This window comes from Dermacentor albipictus, chromosome 2 (assembly GCF_038994185.2).
Source record: "Dermacentor albipictus isolate Rhodes 1998 colony chromosome 2, USDA_Dalb.pri_finalv2, whole genome shotgun sequence".
Taxonomy (NCBI): domain Eukaryota; kingdom Metazoa; phylum Arthropoda; class Arachnida; order Ixodida; family Ixodidae; genus Dermacentor; species Dermacentor albipictus.
This window is the reverse complement of record NC_091822.1, coordinates 80025789-80044186: the sequence shown is the minus strand read 5'-3', so window position 1 is coordinate 80044186 and position 18398 is coordinate 80025789. Positions and strand designations below refer to the sequence as shown.

The following is an 18398-nucleotide window of genomic DNA, read 5'->3' as shown; positions in this document are numbered from 1 at the left end:
TTTCTTCCGTATCAGTAATGAATAATATCATTAATATCGGCAAGTCTGTGGCAATAACATAGCCATGTCTACTTTGAGGGGACAGAAACAGAGGTGGGCGTACTTAGCTGCCAGTGACATAGCAACACTTGGCGGGTATGCTGCGGAAACTGTGGCATTTGTCTTCACTACTATCCTAATACGGCATGTTTCTGCTAAGGGTGGGCAGATATCTTAGCTGTGTTACAAGTATTGGTGTTCGAATAGGGTACACTTCTAACGTATCAGTATAAACGTGGCTACTATCGTTGCCGCTCGCGATTTGTTGCGTGCCCAAGAGTGCAGATGAGAAGAACCAAAGGCGCATTTTTTGTTGTTGTTGACCACAACCATTATGAAGCCTACAAATAATAAAGCCAAGGCAAGTTTGGTTGTAGCTTTCTTTTTTCATGGAAGTGTGGAAAGTGATGAAAGGAGTAAAATGGGGCATCTGCTTAAGAATGTTTCATGTGTGCAGACCACTGGGTATGTCTTGAAGAGTTGTCCACATAGCATGGTACCGATCATCATTAGCTCAATTTGGCTCACAACATATTGCTGCGGCAAGTTTGGGGTGCAATCATTACACGGGAAAGAAAAAGAAAAACCGAATGTGCTATCATTATTCAAGTAAATAGGTTATATGGTGCACCAAAAGTGGGACTATCAAATTTTGATATGTTGAGATTGAACAGTGCTTTGGAGACGTGGGAAACTTAATGTGATTTCCCCCCCTGTTTTTGACTCGCAGGTCTGCGCTGCAGTCCTTGCACAAGGCGTGTGCCAAAGCACGGGAGTTCAACTACTTCCAGGGGGGTGGAACCCATCAGTGGGTGCAGTACTATGCTGAGAGGATACAGTCGGACCAGTCCTGCCTTAACGAGTGGTACGTAACACTTCCTGCAGTTATGAGCAGTCAGCTTTCTCATTCAGCTACTAACGGTGATGCTCTTCATCTTTCTTTTTCTCTCTTGTTCCAAAGGCATGCGATGGACGACTTGGTTTCCAAGAGGCCCCCGACGCCTGACTTCGATCGCTCACGGTGAGTTTCCATCCAATAGTCTTCTTTTTTTCCCTTGGGCCCTCAAAGACTCGATGGACTGTCAGCTATCTCATGCTGAGGCTTGTAAAGCTGGGTTTTTTCTTTTTGCAAGAAGAAAGCTTACCACGATTCAAATTAAATAATGGCATCCTTAGTGCTTTGGCTGGCATGTTACTAAAGCAACGAAAAAGATGTTGGAAAGAAGGTTAGCTGACAGTGACGATATGCAGCACTCCTGTGGTGGCAGTAGATTGGCGAGGTCTTATGCCATGAGGAAGAATTTGAGGGCAGAGTCCGAAATTCAGTAGTTGGCCACAGTAGTTACAACGGTGTGGGGAAAAGAAATGTTGCACACCAGGAAGAGGTCGACCACATAGTCAGTGTGCAGTAGATGAGCAGTCTTGATAGCCGTGGTTTCTAATTGCAACACAATAATCACCTATCTTTTTTTTCAAAGCGCCTAAACTATTTTTTATATAAATGGTACTTTCTAAATGCATGCAGTTCATTAAAGTCACGCTTGTTAAAACGTGCCACGACTGTTTCATATTTGCTAGAAATCCGCACCAACTTTGTGATGCCTAGTAAATGACGTGCTGTTTTTGTTAAAGTAAGCAGCACCACTGTTCAAGCAAATGCCAGCATTTTTTTTGTTGGCTTTCAAAACGAAGCTACTTTGTGCTAGCTTTCCTGCCTTGCCACTAGTCACTGCAGTGAAGCAACATCTCGCAAATCTAATTTTTCAATGGTTGGCTTAGGCTAAAGCCTGTGTTGCCTAAAGCTAACACATTCATCTAGTCTTGTTGCAAGCAACTTTGTTTGTTTGTTTCCTTGCTTGCTATTACTCTTTTCTTTTACTTCTTTTGAGTGTCTGATATATATTTTTGGCAAAGCGAGCGACGCAGAGGGGAAGGCAGGGAGGTTAACCAAGGACGTGCCCAGTTGGCTATGCCATTTTGCTTGCACCATTATGTGTGATGCAAGAGAAATGGCATATCGACCTCCTGACGGCCTGGCATGATGCTGCCTTCTCTGATGCCTTACAATTTGTGCAGTGAGACTAGCCGCAGTGTAGGGTAGCTAACTGGGCGCGTCCTTGGATAACCTCCCTACCTTTCCCTCTTCGTCTCTCTCTCTCTCTCTCTCTCATTATGTGTGATAGAATAACCTTATGGCATGATTTTCGACACCTGTTGCTTGCTAATGCTTAAACGGATCACGTCGTAGCGCACGCATGTTGAGGTTGATGTTTTGTTTTTTTCCTTCCCAATATGTAAGGTATCGGCACTTCTACTGCGCCCATGTTGCCCTTGCAGTGCGAGACACGCAGGCATGTTTTACTTGTGAATATCATATTACATATGAATATGGCATACGAATCTTGTGTGAAACATCCAGCTGGCGTTTTCTTTTACAAAAATTTTAATAACGCGATAAGCATTTTTTGGGAACTTCACGCAGTTTGTCATGTCTGTTCAGCTGTCAGTCCTTGGCTGACCTCTTTCCCGTCAACTTAGGTCACTGGTAGTCGATGGTCTAATGGGTAAAACATCAGGCTGCTGTGCTGAGGGAACCACGTTCAAATCTAACTGTAGGATTAACTTTGGTCACCGAGTATTGCGACACTGCGTATGTGTAGCTATTAAATGACAAAAAAAAATCCTTTAAAATTTATTTAGTGCTAGGTGCTATCAAACCCATGTCACATGCGGGCTTCCATCTCATGCATGCCTCGTATGTTATGCATTTTGGTGGTGGCAGTATGGCTTGTTGCTACATTGCTTCAACCCTATTTGCAATTATGTCTACATTCATGGTGGACTGGGTTCTGCTGGAATTTCTCCTGAATTCTTTTTTTTCTGCATATTTTTCCAGGTCATCGCAAAAGGAAGAGACAGAAGCACTTATCAGGAGCAAGTTGAAGGAGCTTATGATGTCTGTGGATCTGGATGAAGTGACCAGTAAATTTGTGAGTACATTTGTTTCCTTTCTTACATTAGCATTTAAGAGCTAATCAGCACTTTGGAGAGTGATGTGAAGGTCACATTGTCCTTGCAACCTACAGTTAAAAAAAAAAAAGGCAGTGATGGCCTTACCTGGTCGGTGGTATTCTTTTTCAACTCTTTATTTCATTAGCTGTATTTGCAGTTACTGGAGAAAGATGAGGTTCGTTTTGTCAGACACAATTTGTCTTTCAGTTTAGAGATGCTGTCTCGGCTATTTTTCAGCAAATTTGGCAATAATAGATATACCATAATTCTTCTGGAAACATTTCTTCTTTTCTCGTGTAAGTCATAGTCATGCTGGCTGAGGGACTTGATACAGTATCAGTGCCCCACCCATCTTCAGTTTGCTTTTTGTTCAAGGCCAGTGCAGCATGCTCTCTCATTAAATGCTGCATTACAAGTAATATGTACCGTTGCATTGTGCTCACAGATCTGTGCGAAATTTCTAATAAGGATTATAGTTATGGGCTTTAATCTGTCTGATTGTGCTCACAACATATCGGCACAGAATGAGGTCAATATTTTTTTTTACTGTGCTAGATAACTTTCAGGAGCATTTCTACATAAAGGCTCCTCATTCATCTTCGCTAGATGCCATTGGAAAAGGCAGAAAACAAAGCAGAAGTAAGGGCTAACCTTTGTTGTGGGCTGTGCAGATGCGGTCCCGGCTGGAGGAGGAGCTGGACATGAGCCTGCAGGAGTTCAAGTCCTTCATCGACCAGGAGATGCTTACCATCCTGGGTCAGATGGATGCGGCAACTGAGATCCTCGAATACCTCTACCTTGGCTCCGAGTGGAATGCCTCGAATCTTGAGGAACTGAAAGACAAAGGGCGAGTGGCTCTTTAACTTTTTGTGGCTTAAGTAACTGGGCGGCATAGTAAAGCAGACTTTGTTGCGCTTTGTCAGGATTGGGGGCTCAATCCCTTCGTCCGTGGTCCTTTGCCAAGATTGGAGTACGGCATGAATTCGAAGGTAGCTGGCCCATGCCGTCGTCCAACTTATTTACGCTGAGATCGTTGATGAAGTGAAGAACTGCTTCTCATCGAGAACGAGGAAAAAGGGGTTTATTTACAGAAATTAACTCAGTCTAACATGACTGCTTGAGAAAAGAGTATTAGTCCAACAGGACTGCATGAGAGAAGTGACTCAGTCTAACATGACTGCTCAAGAGAAGTGTGTCCAACATTCGCACAACCACAGTTTTTATACACTCGATCTGCCGGTCCTACGACGCGGCGGCTGTTCGTTTACACATCACCAACTCGCAGCTGCTCTGAAGACCAGTTTACAGACACAAAGGCACACACATTCCGAAGCCCAAGCGACGGCGTTGAAGGTGGTGCCGTTCCGGAAAATCGACGCCGCTCGAGGGTCGCTCGTTGTTTTGCAACATGCAGAACCGTGAGAGCGCAAAAATAAGACGTTCCCGCGGTAGCTTTTTCAGGCGTGTCAGATCAGCTCCGCGTTGAGGAACTCTGGAATCATTGTCCCCACACCAAACTCGTCCCGTCACAATGTCGAAGGGGCTGGAGGAAGGCGGCGGATTCCAGCGCAAAGGTCGCTTCTTTGAACGCCTCGCAGCTGCAGCGGCGGAGAGCGGGAGGTGCGCGTCTTGCACCCCTTGTCGTAATCGGGTGGCAAGGTGGCAATCTTGTTGCGCAACTCGCCGTTCTTTACAGCGCCTCCATGGCCCGAAAAGTCTCGACTGTCTAGCGCTGACAACCGCTAGGCAGGAAGAGAACGGCTGCTGGTCAGGGGGGGATTGATGTCTTGGCTCGCAGCGACCACTTGTGCATTGATGTCACCGCCCCAAAACATCCAACAAGGACAGGCAACTGCAAAATGAACCCCACAACACGGCTCTGCGCCGAGATGACGTGCATTGGCTCTCACTTTAGACTCGCTAGGCTTCAAAAAAAACAACAACAACATAAGTGCAGAAACAAAAAAAAATGCTGCATTTCACTATGCCAATTTCTGAAGCAAATTCCTGCTGACAAATTCAGCAATCATGGAGGGAATCCTGCTAAATGAGAGGGGATCTTCTTCGCTTAATAAAATTAACACTAGTAACCCTAAAATTTAGGCGGGACCCTCAAACGCAGAATTCAAAGTAGCCTGCTCAAACCATCCGCATTGCTATGCAACTTTCCCTTCTTATATCTAACGGAGAAGTTGTACTCTTGGAGAGTGAGGCTCCATCGGAGCAAGCGGCCGTTTTTGTGTGACATTTGATTGAGCCACGTCAGAGGACAGTGGTCGGTCTCGAAGATGAACTTCGCTCCGTACAAATAACACGACAACTTCTGGGCGGCCCAAACCAAACAAGCGCATTCCTTCTCTGAAGCGCTGTAGGCTTCCTCTCTTACATTTAGTTTACGGCTGGCGTAGAGGATAGGATGCTCCTCGTTATCGTCGCCGACTTGACTAAGTACCACGCCCATACCTCTGTCGCTTGCGTCGCATTGAACTATGAATTCCTTAGTGTAGTCTGGCGCGCGAAGCACAGGGCGAGAAACCAATAGCGTTTTCAAACTTTGGAAAGCGTTCTCTTTGTCCTTATCCCAGAGTACGGTACTCGGTGCTCCCTTTCGGAGGGCGTCTGTTAATGGACTTGCCAATTGCGAGTAATTCGGAATGTACCGTTGATAGTACCCCACAAGTCCCAAAAATGAACGAACGTCCGTTTTCGTGCGCGGCTGAGAAAAATCTCCAATCGTAGCTATTTTCAGCTCAGCCGGCCGTCTCATGCCCTGACCAACAACATGGCCCAGATAAGTAACCTGCGAACAACCAAACCTACACTTTTCCGCTTTCATCGTTAAGCCGGCTTCCCTCAACCGTGAGAACACCTGTTTGAGGTGCGATACGTGTTGTTCCCAGCTGTCCGAAAAAATGGCTACATCATCAAGATAAGGTAAGGCGAACTCCTGCAAGTCTTTTAGGACAATATCCATTAACTTAGAGAAGCTAAACGGCGCGTTCTTCAGCCCGAAGCTGAGTGCGAGAGGGCGAAAAGTGCCTACAGGCGAGATGAATGCGGCATAGCGGCTGGCACTTTCTGAAAGGGGAACTTGCCAGTACCCCCGCACGAGATCTATAGTTGAAATGTATTTAGCAGCGCTAACTCTTTCAATTCGTTCCTCAATGTTGGGTATCGGGTACAGCTGATCCCTAGTGATCGCATTTAACTTCCTGTAGTCAACACACGGACGAGGGTCCTTGTTAGGGGTTTCTACGAGTATTAGCGGTGACGTGTAGTCACTCTCAGCGGGCTCAATAACTCCCAACTCTAGCATGCGCTGTATCTCTGCCTCCATAATCTCTCTCTGTCTTGGAGACACCCTGTAAGGTTTTGATCTAACTGGTTCGGTAGAAGTCAGCTCAATTTCATGCGTTATCAGTTTGGTTCTACCCGGCCGATCGCTGAATCTGTCGAGATATTCCCCTAACACCCCTTTTAGCTCATCTAGCTGCTCGGGTCTTAGAGCATGCGAGCTTACCGAGTGTTCTACTACTTCTTCTAGGCCGATTTCAGAGTTGGAGGTTGCCCTATCCTCCTTAAACTTGGTACCAATGCCATCCGGGTCTTTGACAGTATAGTTAACGACTCCGCTCCGCTCTACATACGGCTTCATCAAATTACAGTGATATATCCTCACTTCCTTCCTGCGACCGGGCATTCTCAAAGCATAGTTAGTTTCTGAAAGTTTGTGCAACACTTTAACGGGCCCGTCCCAGTGAACTTCAAGCTTGTTCTTTCTTGAAGGTTTGAGGATCATTACCTGGTCTCCGGCGTTAAACGTACGAAGCCTCGCATTCCTGTCGTAATAGAATTTGGCGTTCTTTTGAGCTAGTGCCATGTTCTTTCCGACTAGTTCTTGGGTTGCGCTTAGCCGTTCCAGTAAATTTAGCACGTATTCAACCACGGTTGGACTCTCCCCTCTTTCCTCCCACATCTCTCTTAACATTCTCAGTGGAGACCGGAGTGTCCTCCCATACACTAGTTCTGCTGGTGAGAACCCTGTTGCCTCATGTGGAACCGTTCGCAAAGCAAACAAAGTTGCCGGCAGACAGTTCTCCCAGTCCTCCTTGTGCTCGTAACAGAGCGCACGCAAAACTCGCTTAAGCACCGAATGCCACCTCTCTACACTGTTTGACTGAGGGTGATAGACAGAACTGTGTATTAACTTTACCCCGCACTTTTGCAAGAATGTGGAAGTCAGTGCGCTCGTGAATACTGACCCTTGATCTGCCTGAATTTCGGCTGGAAACCCAACTCGTGCAAACACTGTCAAAAGCGCGTCTACTACTTCAGTGGAGCTGAGCTCTTTCAAAGGGATTGCTTCTGGAAACTTGGTGGCCGGACACAGCATGGTAAACAAGTACCTGTAGCCTGATTTTGTTTTTGGAAGAGGCCCTACCGTGTCTATTACAAGTCGTCTGAAAGGCTCTGTTATTAAGGGCACTACCTTCAGTGGGGCTTTCCAAGTCTCTCCTGGTTTACCAGAACGCTGGCAGGCGTCGCATGATCTTACAAAGTTTTCTACATCTTTGAAACAGCCAGGCCAGTAGTATTCCATAAGCAATCTTTCCTTTGATTTGTTTATGCCTAGGTGGCCGGACCACCCATTTCCATGACAAAGACTCAAAAGGTCCTCCCTATACTTAGTAGGTATGACTAACTGATCTAAAATCCTACCCTTTCGATCTCTGTAATGCCGATACAACAATCCTCCTTTCTCATGTATCGTTATGTTGCGCCTAGCAATGCCTTCTTTAGCTGTGTCACGTAATTTAGCTAAGCTCTCATCATTCTTTTGCTCAGCTGCCAGTGACTCTCTATCCACGCGTAAGAGTTGATCAAAGTTCTTTGAGGCCGGTGATAATAACGACCCTGTCTCGCTTGTGAGCGCGTCTGCATGCTCTTCCTGCAGGCTAGAACTCTGACACTCTAGTGCTACGCTCTCATTGAGCTGGTCAACTGGCAGGCTCTCCTCAACTGTTCTTTTGTCCCTCGGGCCTAGCTCGGATTCGGGTATTGAAGCTATCCCCTTTTCTGCTTCAGCTGTAGGAGCTTGAGCATTTTCAGCCGAAAGCGCCGCGATCTTACGAGCTTGGCCTCTGGTCAATGCCTGTACTATGCCCTCTCCCAGTTTGAGCCCTCTGTCACGCAGTAACTGATTCGAGCGATTCGAAAAGATGTAGGGATACTGCAGTGACAAAAATTTGGAAACTGCAGCCTCAGTCTCTAGCTCCCCGAATGGTCCACTGATTTTGACTTTGGCCATGGGCAGACACACGCTGTGTTCTTCTACAACCTGTTTTATCCATGCTACTTCTCCGGTGAAGTCCTCTACCATCACGTAAGACGGATGGACAATGTCCAGCGTGGCGGCACTGTCTCTTAGCACTCGGCATGGTTTTCCATTAACTTGCAGGTTGTGGAGATACGGACTTAAAAGTTCCATATTCTCATCTTTTTCCTCCACGTAGGAAAAAACTACGCTAGACTTCTCGCAGTTTACAGCTATATGTCCCAGTTTGTGGCATTTGTAACAGCGAATTGGTCTAAAAGATCCGAACTTTCTTTTCTGTTCTTGTGCGGTTTCTCCGTTAAGTTTCTCCTCGCTCTTTTCTGCGGGCTTTTCCGCCATGTCTACAGGCTCGGATCGTCTAGTTTGCGCACCCTTTTTGAACGGAAATGGTTTCCGCGGTCCATTTCGACCGTCCCAGTTTCCCTCCTCGGCGTTCAATTTTCTACGGGTTGCGTACTCTTCGGCTAATTCAGCCGCCCTTTCCACAGTGTTTACATTACCTCTGTCTTGCACCCACAGTTTCACAGCTTGGGGGATGGTTTTGTAAAACTGCTCTAGACACATGCATTCAATGATCATGTCTCTGCTGTCGTACGCTTCCGCGCTTTTAAGCCACTCGACTAGGTTGGCCTTTAAGCTATACGCAAACTCCGGATAGCCCTCGCTATCTTTCTTGCCTGTGCTCCTAAACCTTTGCCGAAAAGCTTCGGCTGAAAGGCGGTATTTCTTCAGGAGACTAGCCTTAACTTTCGCATAATCATATGCATCCTGCACACTTAGTCTGGCGATTACTTCCGCCGCCTCACACGGCAACATAGACAGCAACCGCTGTGGCCATGTACTCGGGCCGAAGTTCATCTTCTCGCAAGTCCTTTCAAAATTGCTTAGGAACAAGCCTATGTCGGTCCCGACCTCAAATGGCTTTAATAGCCTGTCCATGCGGTATGATTCTGCCTCACTTGATCGACCCAGAGCGCCTTCACTTCCTTGAGGCAACTCCAAACGTTTGCTTTCAAGTTCAAGTTGCATTTTCCTTAACTGAAACTCGCGGTTTTCTCTGTCCCGTTCTTCTCTTTCTTTTTCCCGTTTCTCTCTCTTTTTGAGAAGTTCCAATCCCATTTCAATATCTTGCTCACTGGCCTGATTGGAAATTAGCTCCAATAATTCCGATTTGAGCATTTCCTTGCGTACATCTAGGCCCAGTTCCTCACCAACAATCAACAACTCGTCTCTCAGCAGTGTCCTTAACTCCATGACTGCTGCTTTACTGCCTTGATTCTGCTCTCTAAATCTAGCTAGGAAAACACAACCTAGCTAACACACAACAATCTAGCTTCCCTACTGTTCTAAACAGAACAACCACAAAATGAAGCCTAGAGAGTCAAAGCAAAAACCAAGCACTCACCGCAGATACAGCACCATGTCGCAAAGTCCATCTCACCGCTGTCAGCCAGTTGTCAGGATTGGGGGCTCAATCCCTTCGTCCGTGGTCCTTTGCCAAGATTGGAGTACGGCATGAATTCGAAGGTAGCTGGCCCATGCCGTCGTCCAACTTATTTACGCTGAGATCGTTGATGAAGTGAAGAACTGCTTCTCATCGAGAACGAGGAAAAAGGGGTTTATTTACAGAAATTAACTCAGTCTAACATGACTGCTTGAGAAAAGAGTATTAGTCCAACAGGACTGCATGAGAGAAGTGACTCAGTCTAACATGACTGCTCAAGAGAAGTGTGTCCAACATTCGCACAACCACAGTTTTTATACACTCGATCTGCCGGTCCTACGACGCGGCGGCTGTTCGTTTACACATCACCAACTCGCAGCTGCTCTGAAGACCAGTTTACAGACACAAAGGCACACACATTCCGAAGCCCAAGCGACGGCGTTGAAGGTGGTGCCGTTCCGGAAAATCGACGCCGCTCGAGGGTCGCTCGTTGTTTTGCAACATGCAGAACCGTGAGAGCGCAAAAATAAGACGTTCCCGCGGTAGCTTCTTCAGGCGTGTCAGATCAGCTCCGCGTTGAGGAACTCTGGAATCATTGTCCCCACACCAAACTCGTCCCGTCACAATGTCGAAGGGGCTGGAGGAAGGCGGCGGATTCCAGCGCAAAGGTCGCTTCTTTGAACGCCTCGCAGCTGCAGCGGCGGAGAGCGGGAGGTGCGCGTCTTGCACCCCTTGTCGTAATCGGGTGGCAAGGTGGCAATCTTGTTGCGCAACTCGCCGTTCTTTACAGCTTGCTGATTTTGATGCTAGCGGTGGTAGCCATGTGCGACCTTTCTTGTTCAAGGGATCAACAGTGGTGGAACAAGGAAGGAACAGACGTTCCCTGTTTAACCACTCTTAATCACTTTAAATTTTCATCTTCCTGTGTACCCCATCTGGCTTGGATATTTTAATCACTGCACACATGTGACAGAGCAGCTGTCAGACTTCCACTGCATAGGTCAGGCCTCTGTCTGGGCCGGAAGCTTCTGAACATTGAAAAAAATAGCAATTCTACCTTGTTGAGATGTGGCTCACTGAGAGGTTGTCCATTGTGAGAACTAAGTGATTCCAGTCAACAGACTACAAAGTTCACTGTTGTGGACACACTGAAAGCTAATTGTGTCAACTTGCAGAGTTACACAATGGCTTTGTGTAGCTATAGATACATAACTGGGGCAGTCAATAGATGTGTCTGAAAAGACATGAAAGTCAGATTAATAAAAATTTTTTAAATCTTTACTGTATTGTTCTGCATTTAATTGATGCAGTTATTTGATGCATTCTAGCTGCAATTTATACACCGTAGGACATTACTGCCTGCTTAGATAGGACAATAAAGGACAGGGGAGTTCAGATTTTTGGTTGACTTTGGTGAAGTGCAAATGCCTAACAAGGTGAACCAACATTAAGTCAGCAGAACAGTCTTACTTAGTGAAAACTAGAAGCTTACTTGCCATTTGCTAAGTAGAAGGCACACAGAAGCAGCAACGTGCATAGTAACTGAGGAGTGCTTTGATAATTCAGTTCCTTTGAAACATGTCACATTGTAAGGGTTCAAAAAACTATTTGTTGCCTTGGATGACTTATGTTCTCTTTGCGAATGGTGTTTTGCAGGGTTGGCCACATCCTCAATGTTACTCGAGAAATTGACAACTTCTATCCGGGCCTGTTCGACTACTTCAACATTCGTGTCTATGATGATGAGACGACAGAAATGCTCAAGCACTGGGATAAGACCTACAAGTATATTGCGCAAGCCAAGTAAGTTTTCTTCAAGCGTCTGCTTTCCCGCATCTGTTGTCTTCATGTTTCACACAGTGTTTATATTTAAAGAGGAACATTCAATTGCAAACGAAGAGCTTAATCTTCACAAGGCCTGTCATAAATTTTCGTTTTTTCTGCAAGTTGTACAGTGCGTACCAGACATCATTGTACTGCACTAATTCATCAAAAGAATTTAATAATAGTGGAGACCTGCCACGGTGGCTTAGCGGCTATGGTCTTGTGCTAGCATGAGGTCGCGGGATCAAATCGTGGCCGTGGCGGCCACATTTCGATGAAGGTGAAATGCAAAAACACCCATGTGCCATGCATTGGGAGCACGTTAAAACATCCCCAGGTGGTCAAAATTAATCTGCAGTCCCCTACTACAGCGTGCCTCATAATCAAATCGTGGTTTTGGCACATAAATCAAATACCCAAAATTCATTGACCCTTGTCAGGATTGGGGGCTCAATCCCATCGTCCGTGGTCCTTTGCCAAGATTGGAGTACGGCATGAATTCGAAGGTAGCTGGCCCATGCCGTCGTCCAACTTATTTACGCTGAGATCGTTGATGAAGTGAAGAACTATTTCTCATCGAGAACGAGGAAAAGGGGTTTATTTACAGAAATTAACTCAGTCTAACATGACTGCTTGAGAAAAAGAGTATCAGTCCAACATGACTGCATGAGAGAAGTGACTCAGTCTAACATGACTGCTCAAGAGAAGTGTTCAGCATTCGCACAACCACAGTTTTTATACACTCGATGCGCCGGTCCTACGACGCGGCGACCGTTCGTTTACTCATCACCAACTCGCCGCTGCTCTGCAGACCAGTTTACGTACACAAAGGCAACCGCGCTCTGTACACAGAGGCAACCGCGCGGGGTGCCGTTCCGGGAAACTATCGGCGCCGATCGAGGGTCGCTCGTTGTTCCGTGCTAGGCCGAAGCGTGAGACGCTCCAAAATACGTCGTCCCCACGGCAGCTTGTCCATGCGTGTCAAATCAGCTCCGCGTTGGGGAACTCCGGAATCATTGTTCACACACCGAACTAGTTCCGTCACAATGTCGAAGGGGCTGGAGTAAGGCGGCGGATTCCAGCGCAAAGGCCGCTTCTTTGAACGCCTCCCAGCTGCAGCGACGGAGAGGGAGAGGTGCGCGTCGTGTCGCCCTGTCGTAACTGTGTGGCAATCTTCTTTCACAGCTCGCCATTCTTGACACCCTTTAACCCTCAAATGAATTCTGAAAAAACATAGTAAATTTCCGAAATTCTATATGTGGTCATAATCTTTTTTGATGTCATTCTGCTTCTGAAAATACATAACTTGATCGGTTTCTGGTTAGAATAAACACAAAAATAAAAAATATGTTCTGTTGAGGGCTGCTTTCCCTCAATGCCAAGCGTAGCTTATCTTTGGCACTGGGAGCAGCACAACATTAAGCTGAACAAGTGCGACTTCTCATTCGCGATATTGGTGCAACCTCCCATGCTGATTACAGCTTGAGATTGAGGGCTAAAGAATCAAAGAACCTCCGGTGATCTAAATTAATTTTGGAGCCCTTACTTCGGCATGCCTCGTAATAAGATTGTGGTTTTGGTACGTAAAACCCCACATTTTAATTTAAATTAAGGAATGGTGGAGATAGAAGCAGATCAAATGTTTCAAGGCAACAATAAGATGTTGTGAGCCACCTCCATTGTGGCAGGGGCCCCCTCCCATTGCTTCAACTATGGTTTGCAAGTGACATTACCCCTCATTCCAGATCGAAGAGTTCATGTCACGTTTATATCCCCAGCCTCACTTCCTTTTTTAACCCTTTCAGGTTCGATTTTTTTCGCCATATGGGACCGCCCAGGGTTGATATTTTTTTATTGCAGATTCCAATCCTTTTTAGGGACCTATCTCGAAAAAAATTTACTGTAATTTTTCTAGGGTGACTGTAAAGTGAGAAAAAAATGTTTTGCTTTCGTATATATGTACTGTTTATTCATGAGTAACAACAATTAAAAGAGGAAATAAACTTATAAGAATTAAAAATTTGATTCATTGTTATACACATAAGGCTTAGAAAATGTGCACACGAGAATGTTTTGCAAGTCTGAAATGTTCCTGCTCTTACACTAATATTTACATCCATAGCATAATCGAACTGCATAGGTGAGTGCACTCAAGAAAACTGTGTGGTTGTGTGCCCGTCAAAAAAGCATAAAGTATGACACTTACACTAATGTCCATCTTATCACCAACCAGAGGCAATCAGTTTTTGCGAGTCTCCAAAATAGACAAGAAAAGGAAACGCATGTACGGCGGCATCCTTCCTATGCGCACCTCTGTGAGCACTAAACGAGCGAGAAACAGGCGATTGCCCTTTAAGCAATTAGTAATGAGATAGCCATCAGTTTTGCGAGCGCAAGAAGCTGAAACTACCTGCGCAACAAAACCCAAACCACCACCCACCCGTGCATGCGCCAAAGAGTGAGTGATAGTATATATGCGCGCCAGAGCAAACTAGCTCAAAAACAAACCATGCAACGAAAACCGAGAGAGGGAGGCACGAGAAAAAAAATACCCTGTATTCCCACATAGTGGCAGCACATGCCAGAAAAGAAAAAATTTGGAAATTGGCGCTTGTTTTAAACATACAGATGGCACCGTAAATATACGGCACCAATCATTTCGGACTTGTTCGCGGTGCTGTATACTTGCATCATTGACCCTGAAAGGGTTAATGTGTTAACGTTAGTACTGTCAAAGCATAAAATAGTGTGGGGGGGGGGGGTAGTGTGGGAAGTGTAGGAAGCTGGGTGCAGGTATGTGGTATGGGAAAGCTTAGAGGAGCGCATCCGTGCATGCATGTGTACGTGTGTGTTTTTGAGCTCCTGAACGACACCTAGTAATATGGTTAATGTAGTTTCAATCAAGGATCCAGGACCTCAGAGGTGCAACATTGTGCTAATACTCTTGCATTTACCACCTTGTTGCCAATGGTCTCTCTCTTTCTCTCTCTTTCTCTCTCTTTCTCTCTCTGTCTCACTGCACGGCACATGTTCTGTGTTTCAGTATTTATGATCTGCATTTCACAGGAACTCCCATGTTTGTGTCACTGCTGGATAGCCCTGTGCTGCAGGTGAAACTTGAAACTTAGCAGATAAGACGTATAAGAACATTGCTAGTAAGGTTTGTCTACCTTGGGACTGTCTCTTTGCTCCAGAAATGGTGTTGTGGATGCAGCAACGTGTTGGTCAGCTGTTTCGGTGTATTTCATTAGTGTGATCATATGTAGGGCACCAGATAACTTGGCATGCAGTTTAACTGTGGGCACAATCACTGTCACCAAAGCGATGACTTAATATTCTTGGAGAAGGTGTGTTTGTATCTTGCTGCACAATTCAAGTGTGGGAAATATGAGCTGCAGGCCTCAACAGTGTTGGCTGTCTCCACCGATTCCCTGCAGAGAGCAGGGCTCCAAAGTGTTGGTGCACTGCAAGATGGGCATCAGCCGTTCGGCATCGGTGGTCATTGCATATGTGATGAAGGCCTATGGCTGGGACCTCCGGCAGGCCCTTGACTTCGTCAAGACCCGCCGCAGCTGCATCAAGCCAAATTCGGGGTTCCTCAAACAGCTCGAGACATACCAGGGCATCCTGCACGCAAGGTAAATCACCACAGCGCTTGCTTCCTAACTTGGCCACTGGGACAGCAAGTGTAAAGATGTAAACCTGATTTCGTCCCCTCCTATGCATACATTGCATGAGTGCATTGTCTTTCATGATGGTAGATTAAGTGAATGTCTACTGGAGCTTGCAGAAAAGGTGGCGGCACATGATATCAATTGCAAGCGGACGTCTTAGTACAGTTTGTATGCCACCACTAGAACAACAATGGCAAGATTTAATGCATGCACATATCTGCATGCATTATGTGCGTGCATGTGAGCTTTTCTCGCACGCTAGCCTGCCACATCACTCTCAGTGCAGGAGGCCCTCTCTTGTGCCTTTTTCGAGCATAGGATCTGGCATATCAATAATGCCATAGGAGCTATGGAGAGATGTGTGCTTGCAAATTTTTTGTGTAGTGTTTATAGCAGAATGTAAGTGTGCTCACACATCTGTGTCACTTCACTGCATTCATGTGACACTTGGAATTCATCACCTTTCATTGGTTGAAAGCTTTTAAACATTTGTAATCAGTGGCAATAAGGAAGGGTAGGTAATTATACAGTTGAATCTCTGCATAATGAAAGCCGGTTCAATGAAATTTTTGGCACAACAAAGTTTCACTCATTATCCACCAGTACCCGATAACCTTAATGCATCAAAATTATCTCCACAACAAAGTTGGTGACAGACACTTATTTGGTCCAGTTAAGTTTTCGTAGAGCGAGCCAGGACACTGCCATCCCTGTAACAGGAGAAACAACATTTCAGAGCTACTCTTGTAAGTCTTGATACTAAAACAAATGTTGATGACTGAATAAAATCCAAGCAATTGCTGTCTTTTGAATGTCTCCAACCCCACCAAATTTAGCACCAAAGGAAGAAAGAGAGGGGGAAAAAAAGCAGGATTGGTGCGATAATGATGACAATGTAATGATGTCATATCGAGCAGCATTCTGCATTTGTGAACTGTGCTATCTACTGAACCATTTATGAGTAGGAATGTTGTATAGTACTAAAAAATAATGAACACATTATCAGTGGTCATTTAAACATTCTTTTACCATGATCAAAAAATGATCACCTATGTGATGAGACGACGACTTCAGAAAGTAGTCATCCAGCCAACTAAAGCGTAGTCCACTGTTGGTACTGCCTCGCCCCCCATGATCTCTTTATTGTCAAAGGCCCCACATCCATCACGCTGCCGACAATAACCATGGGAAACAAAATTTGTGCCCAGCAGTGCACTCTCAAATACTTCGTTAGTTCTTAATATTCAAAAGTGATCTAATGGTATGGTTTTTCAATGGAATATGAACATTGAAATTATGATATTATCCATATTTAAAGTTTCAAAAATTTGTGCGCCCCTACAAGGATTCTTTCTCATTTGCCATTGGTCCAATAGTGCAGCTTGATGATGCTGCAGGACACCAGTGCTAATGCCACTCTTCCCTTCTTTTATCTTTGTGCAGCAAACAGCGGCACAACAGTATCTGGCGCTCAAAGTCTGAAACCAACCTTAAGGACGAGCAGCCTGACCGTGGGGGAGGCAGGCGCGAGTGTCGAGCAGCAGCCTCTCAGGCACTCGCCATGGGAAGCAGCGGTGGAGGTCGTGGCAGCCCAGCCGACGCCAACAACGTGGCGAGAATCGGTGGCAGTCGTGGCAGTGCCTCCAACAGCCTGCTGGTCCCTGGTAGTGTGAGCCGGCCAAAGTCGTGGTCCCCAGATGATCTCGCCTCCGAGGTGTTCTTTGCTGCCAACAACAGCAACAACAACTCTGAGTGCATGCCCACCCCCTGCCATGGTAATTGGTGCCTCTCTGCCTTTCTCGACTTCCGCGTGATTTAGATATGCAGCATGTTTGCTGACATTCTTTTAACTCTTTTGTTACTGCAGGAAGGTATCATTCTTTTTCAAGATTCTTAGAAAAGCATTCGTCGTTATAGACAATGCTTTAGTATACTATGCAGCATTATAACTTGTAGAAAATTAAGTGCTGTTTCTAAACACAAAAGGGTTGAAAGAAAGAAGTATTTAATAAATAATTAACAAAGTTTATCCAGCCAACAATTTTGTGGTGAAGAAGATAAACCACAAAAATCTGCATACTGTAGTAGGCTTGTTAATTTGGATCTGGTTAAGAAAGTTTTTCAGGTAATTTGATCTGGACTGAAGGTCCTCGCTGGCACCCATGCATTTCTATGGGTCAGGATTAGTTGCGCAACACAAGTTCACTATTACATTTATTTTTTTCTCCAGAAGGTAACTTGGGCCAGTGTCTTTTGTCTGAAGGTCCCACTGTTGTTGACTGGCTGCTCGTAGAACTCGCAGCCTTCGGGATCTTCATTTTGTAAATAGCATTGTGTGCCCCCTACCTAACTGAAAAAATGCTCTCTAGTGTCTAAAATACTCGTGAAAAATGTATTGTTTTAACAAAGTTTTAACTGTAAATGTTCACCACTCTCCAGGCCAACTTTGATTGCTGGACGGTGTGGTTGTGTTTGTTATCCCCTGTTAAGCCTACGCCAACATAACAGCCGGTGGAAGATCATGAAAGGAATAAAGAGTGCATGTGTAAATTTATTCTTCTGGCATAAGCTGATCACTTCAGTTATCAGCATTTCTTGAATATGCTAGAAGCACTGCAATACTCTGATTTCATACAATGGTCGTCGCTGGACACGAGCAGACAAATAAAGGCAGCTGCAGAGGTATCAACTTGTGGAGTCACAAACATGCTCTTGGGACAAAAGAACGGCAACAGAGTACTGCAGACAATTACAAGGGCATTTAATGCGCCTTTTATACAGCAATTTAGCCAGCCGAATTATTATTACCCATAGAACTTGCCGATGGGTGCACGACAAATTGAGGAAGTCTGACTGACTGCAACAGGATATTCAACAACTATGTTCGCCCTCACACTAGACACGAATGCCTACTCATTTGCATGTACGGTCACACGTGAACGGTTGCATTCGTCCATCCCAGGGCCCTGCTCTGAAGCATTTCTCGAGACGGTCCCGTGAAACATGTCTGCAGCCGTGTGCGAACCATCCATGCAACTCGCCGGCCCCTAGCCAAACAGGTCTTTATGCC

The 18398-nt window shown here is 45.6% G+C and overlaps 1 protein-coding gene across 4 annotated transcripts in view; it reads left to right on the top strand.

Annotated features, from left to right (window-relative positions):
- Positions 1-18398, top strand: part of ssh (Protein phosphatase Slingshot) — a 420346-nt gene that overhangs the window by 390832 nt on the left and 11116 nt on the right. For all 4 annotated transcript variants that reach the window (XM_065424416.2, XM_065424412.2, XM_065424413.2 and 1 more), the window contains 7 exons: positions 770-904; positions 1001-1060; positions 2936-3029; positions 3723-3898; positions 11487-11633; positions 15092-15292; positions 16772-17103. In XM_065424416.2, the coding sequence (XP_065280488.1) occupies positions 770-904; positions 1001-1060; positions 2936-3029; positions 3723-3898; positions 11487-11633; positions 15092-15292; positions 16772-17103 (1145 nt within the window). The remainder of the gene's footprint in view (positions 1-769; positions 905-1000; positions 1061-2935; positions 3030-3722; positions 3899-11486; positions 11634-15091; positions 15293-16771; positions 17104-18398) is intronic.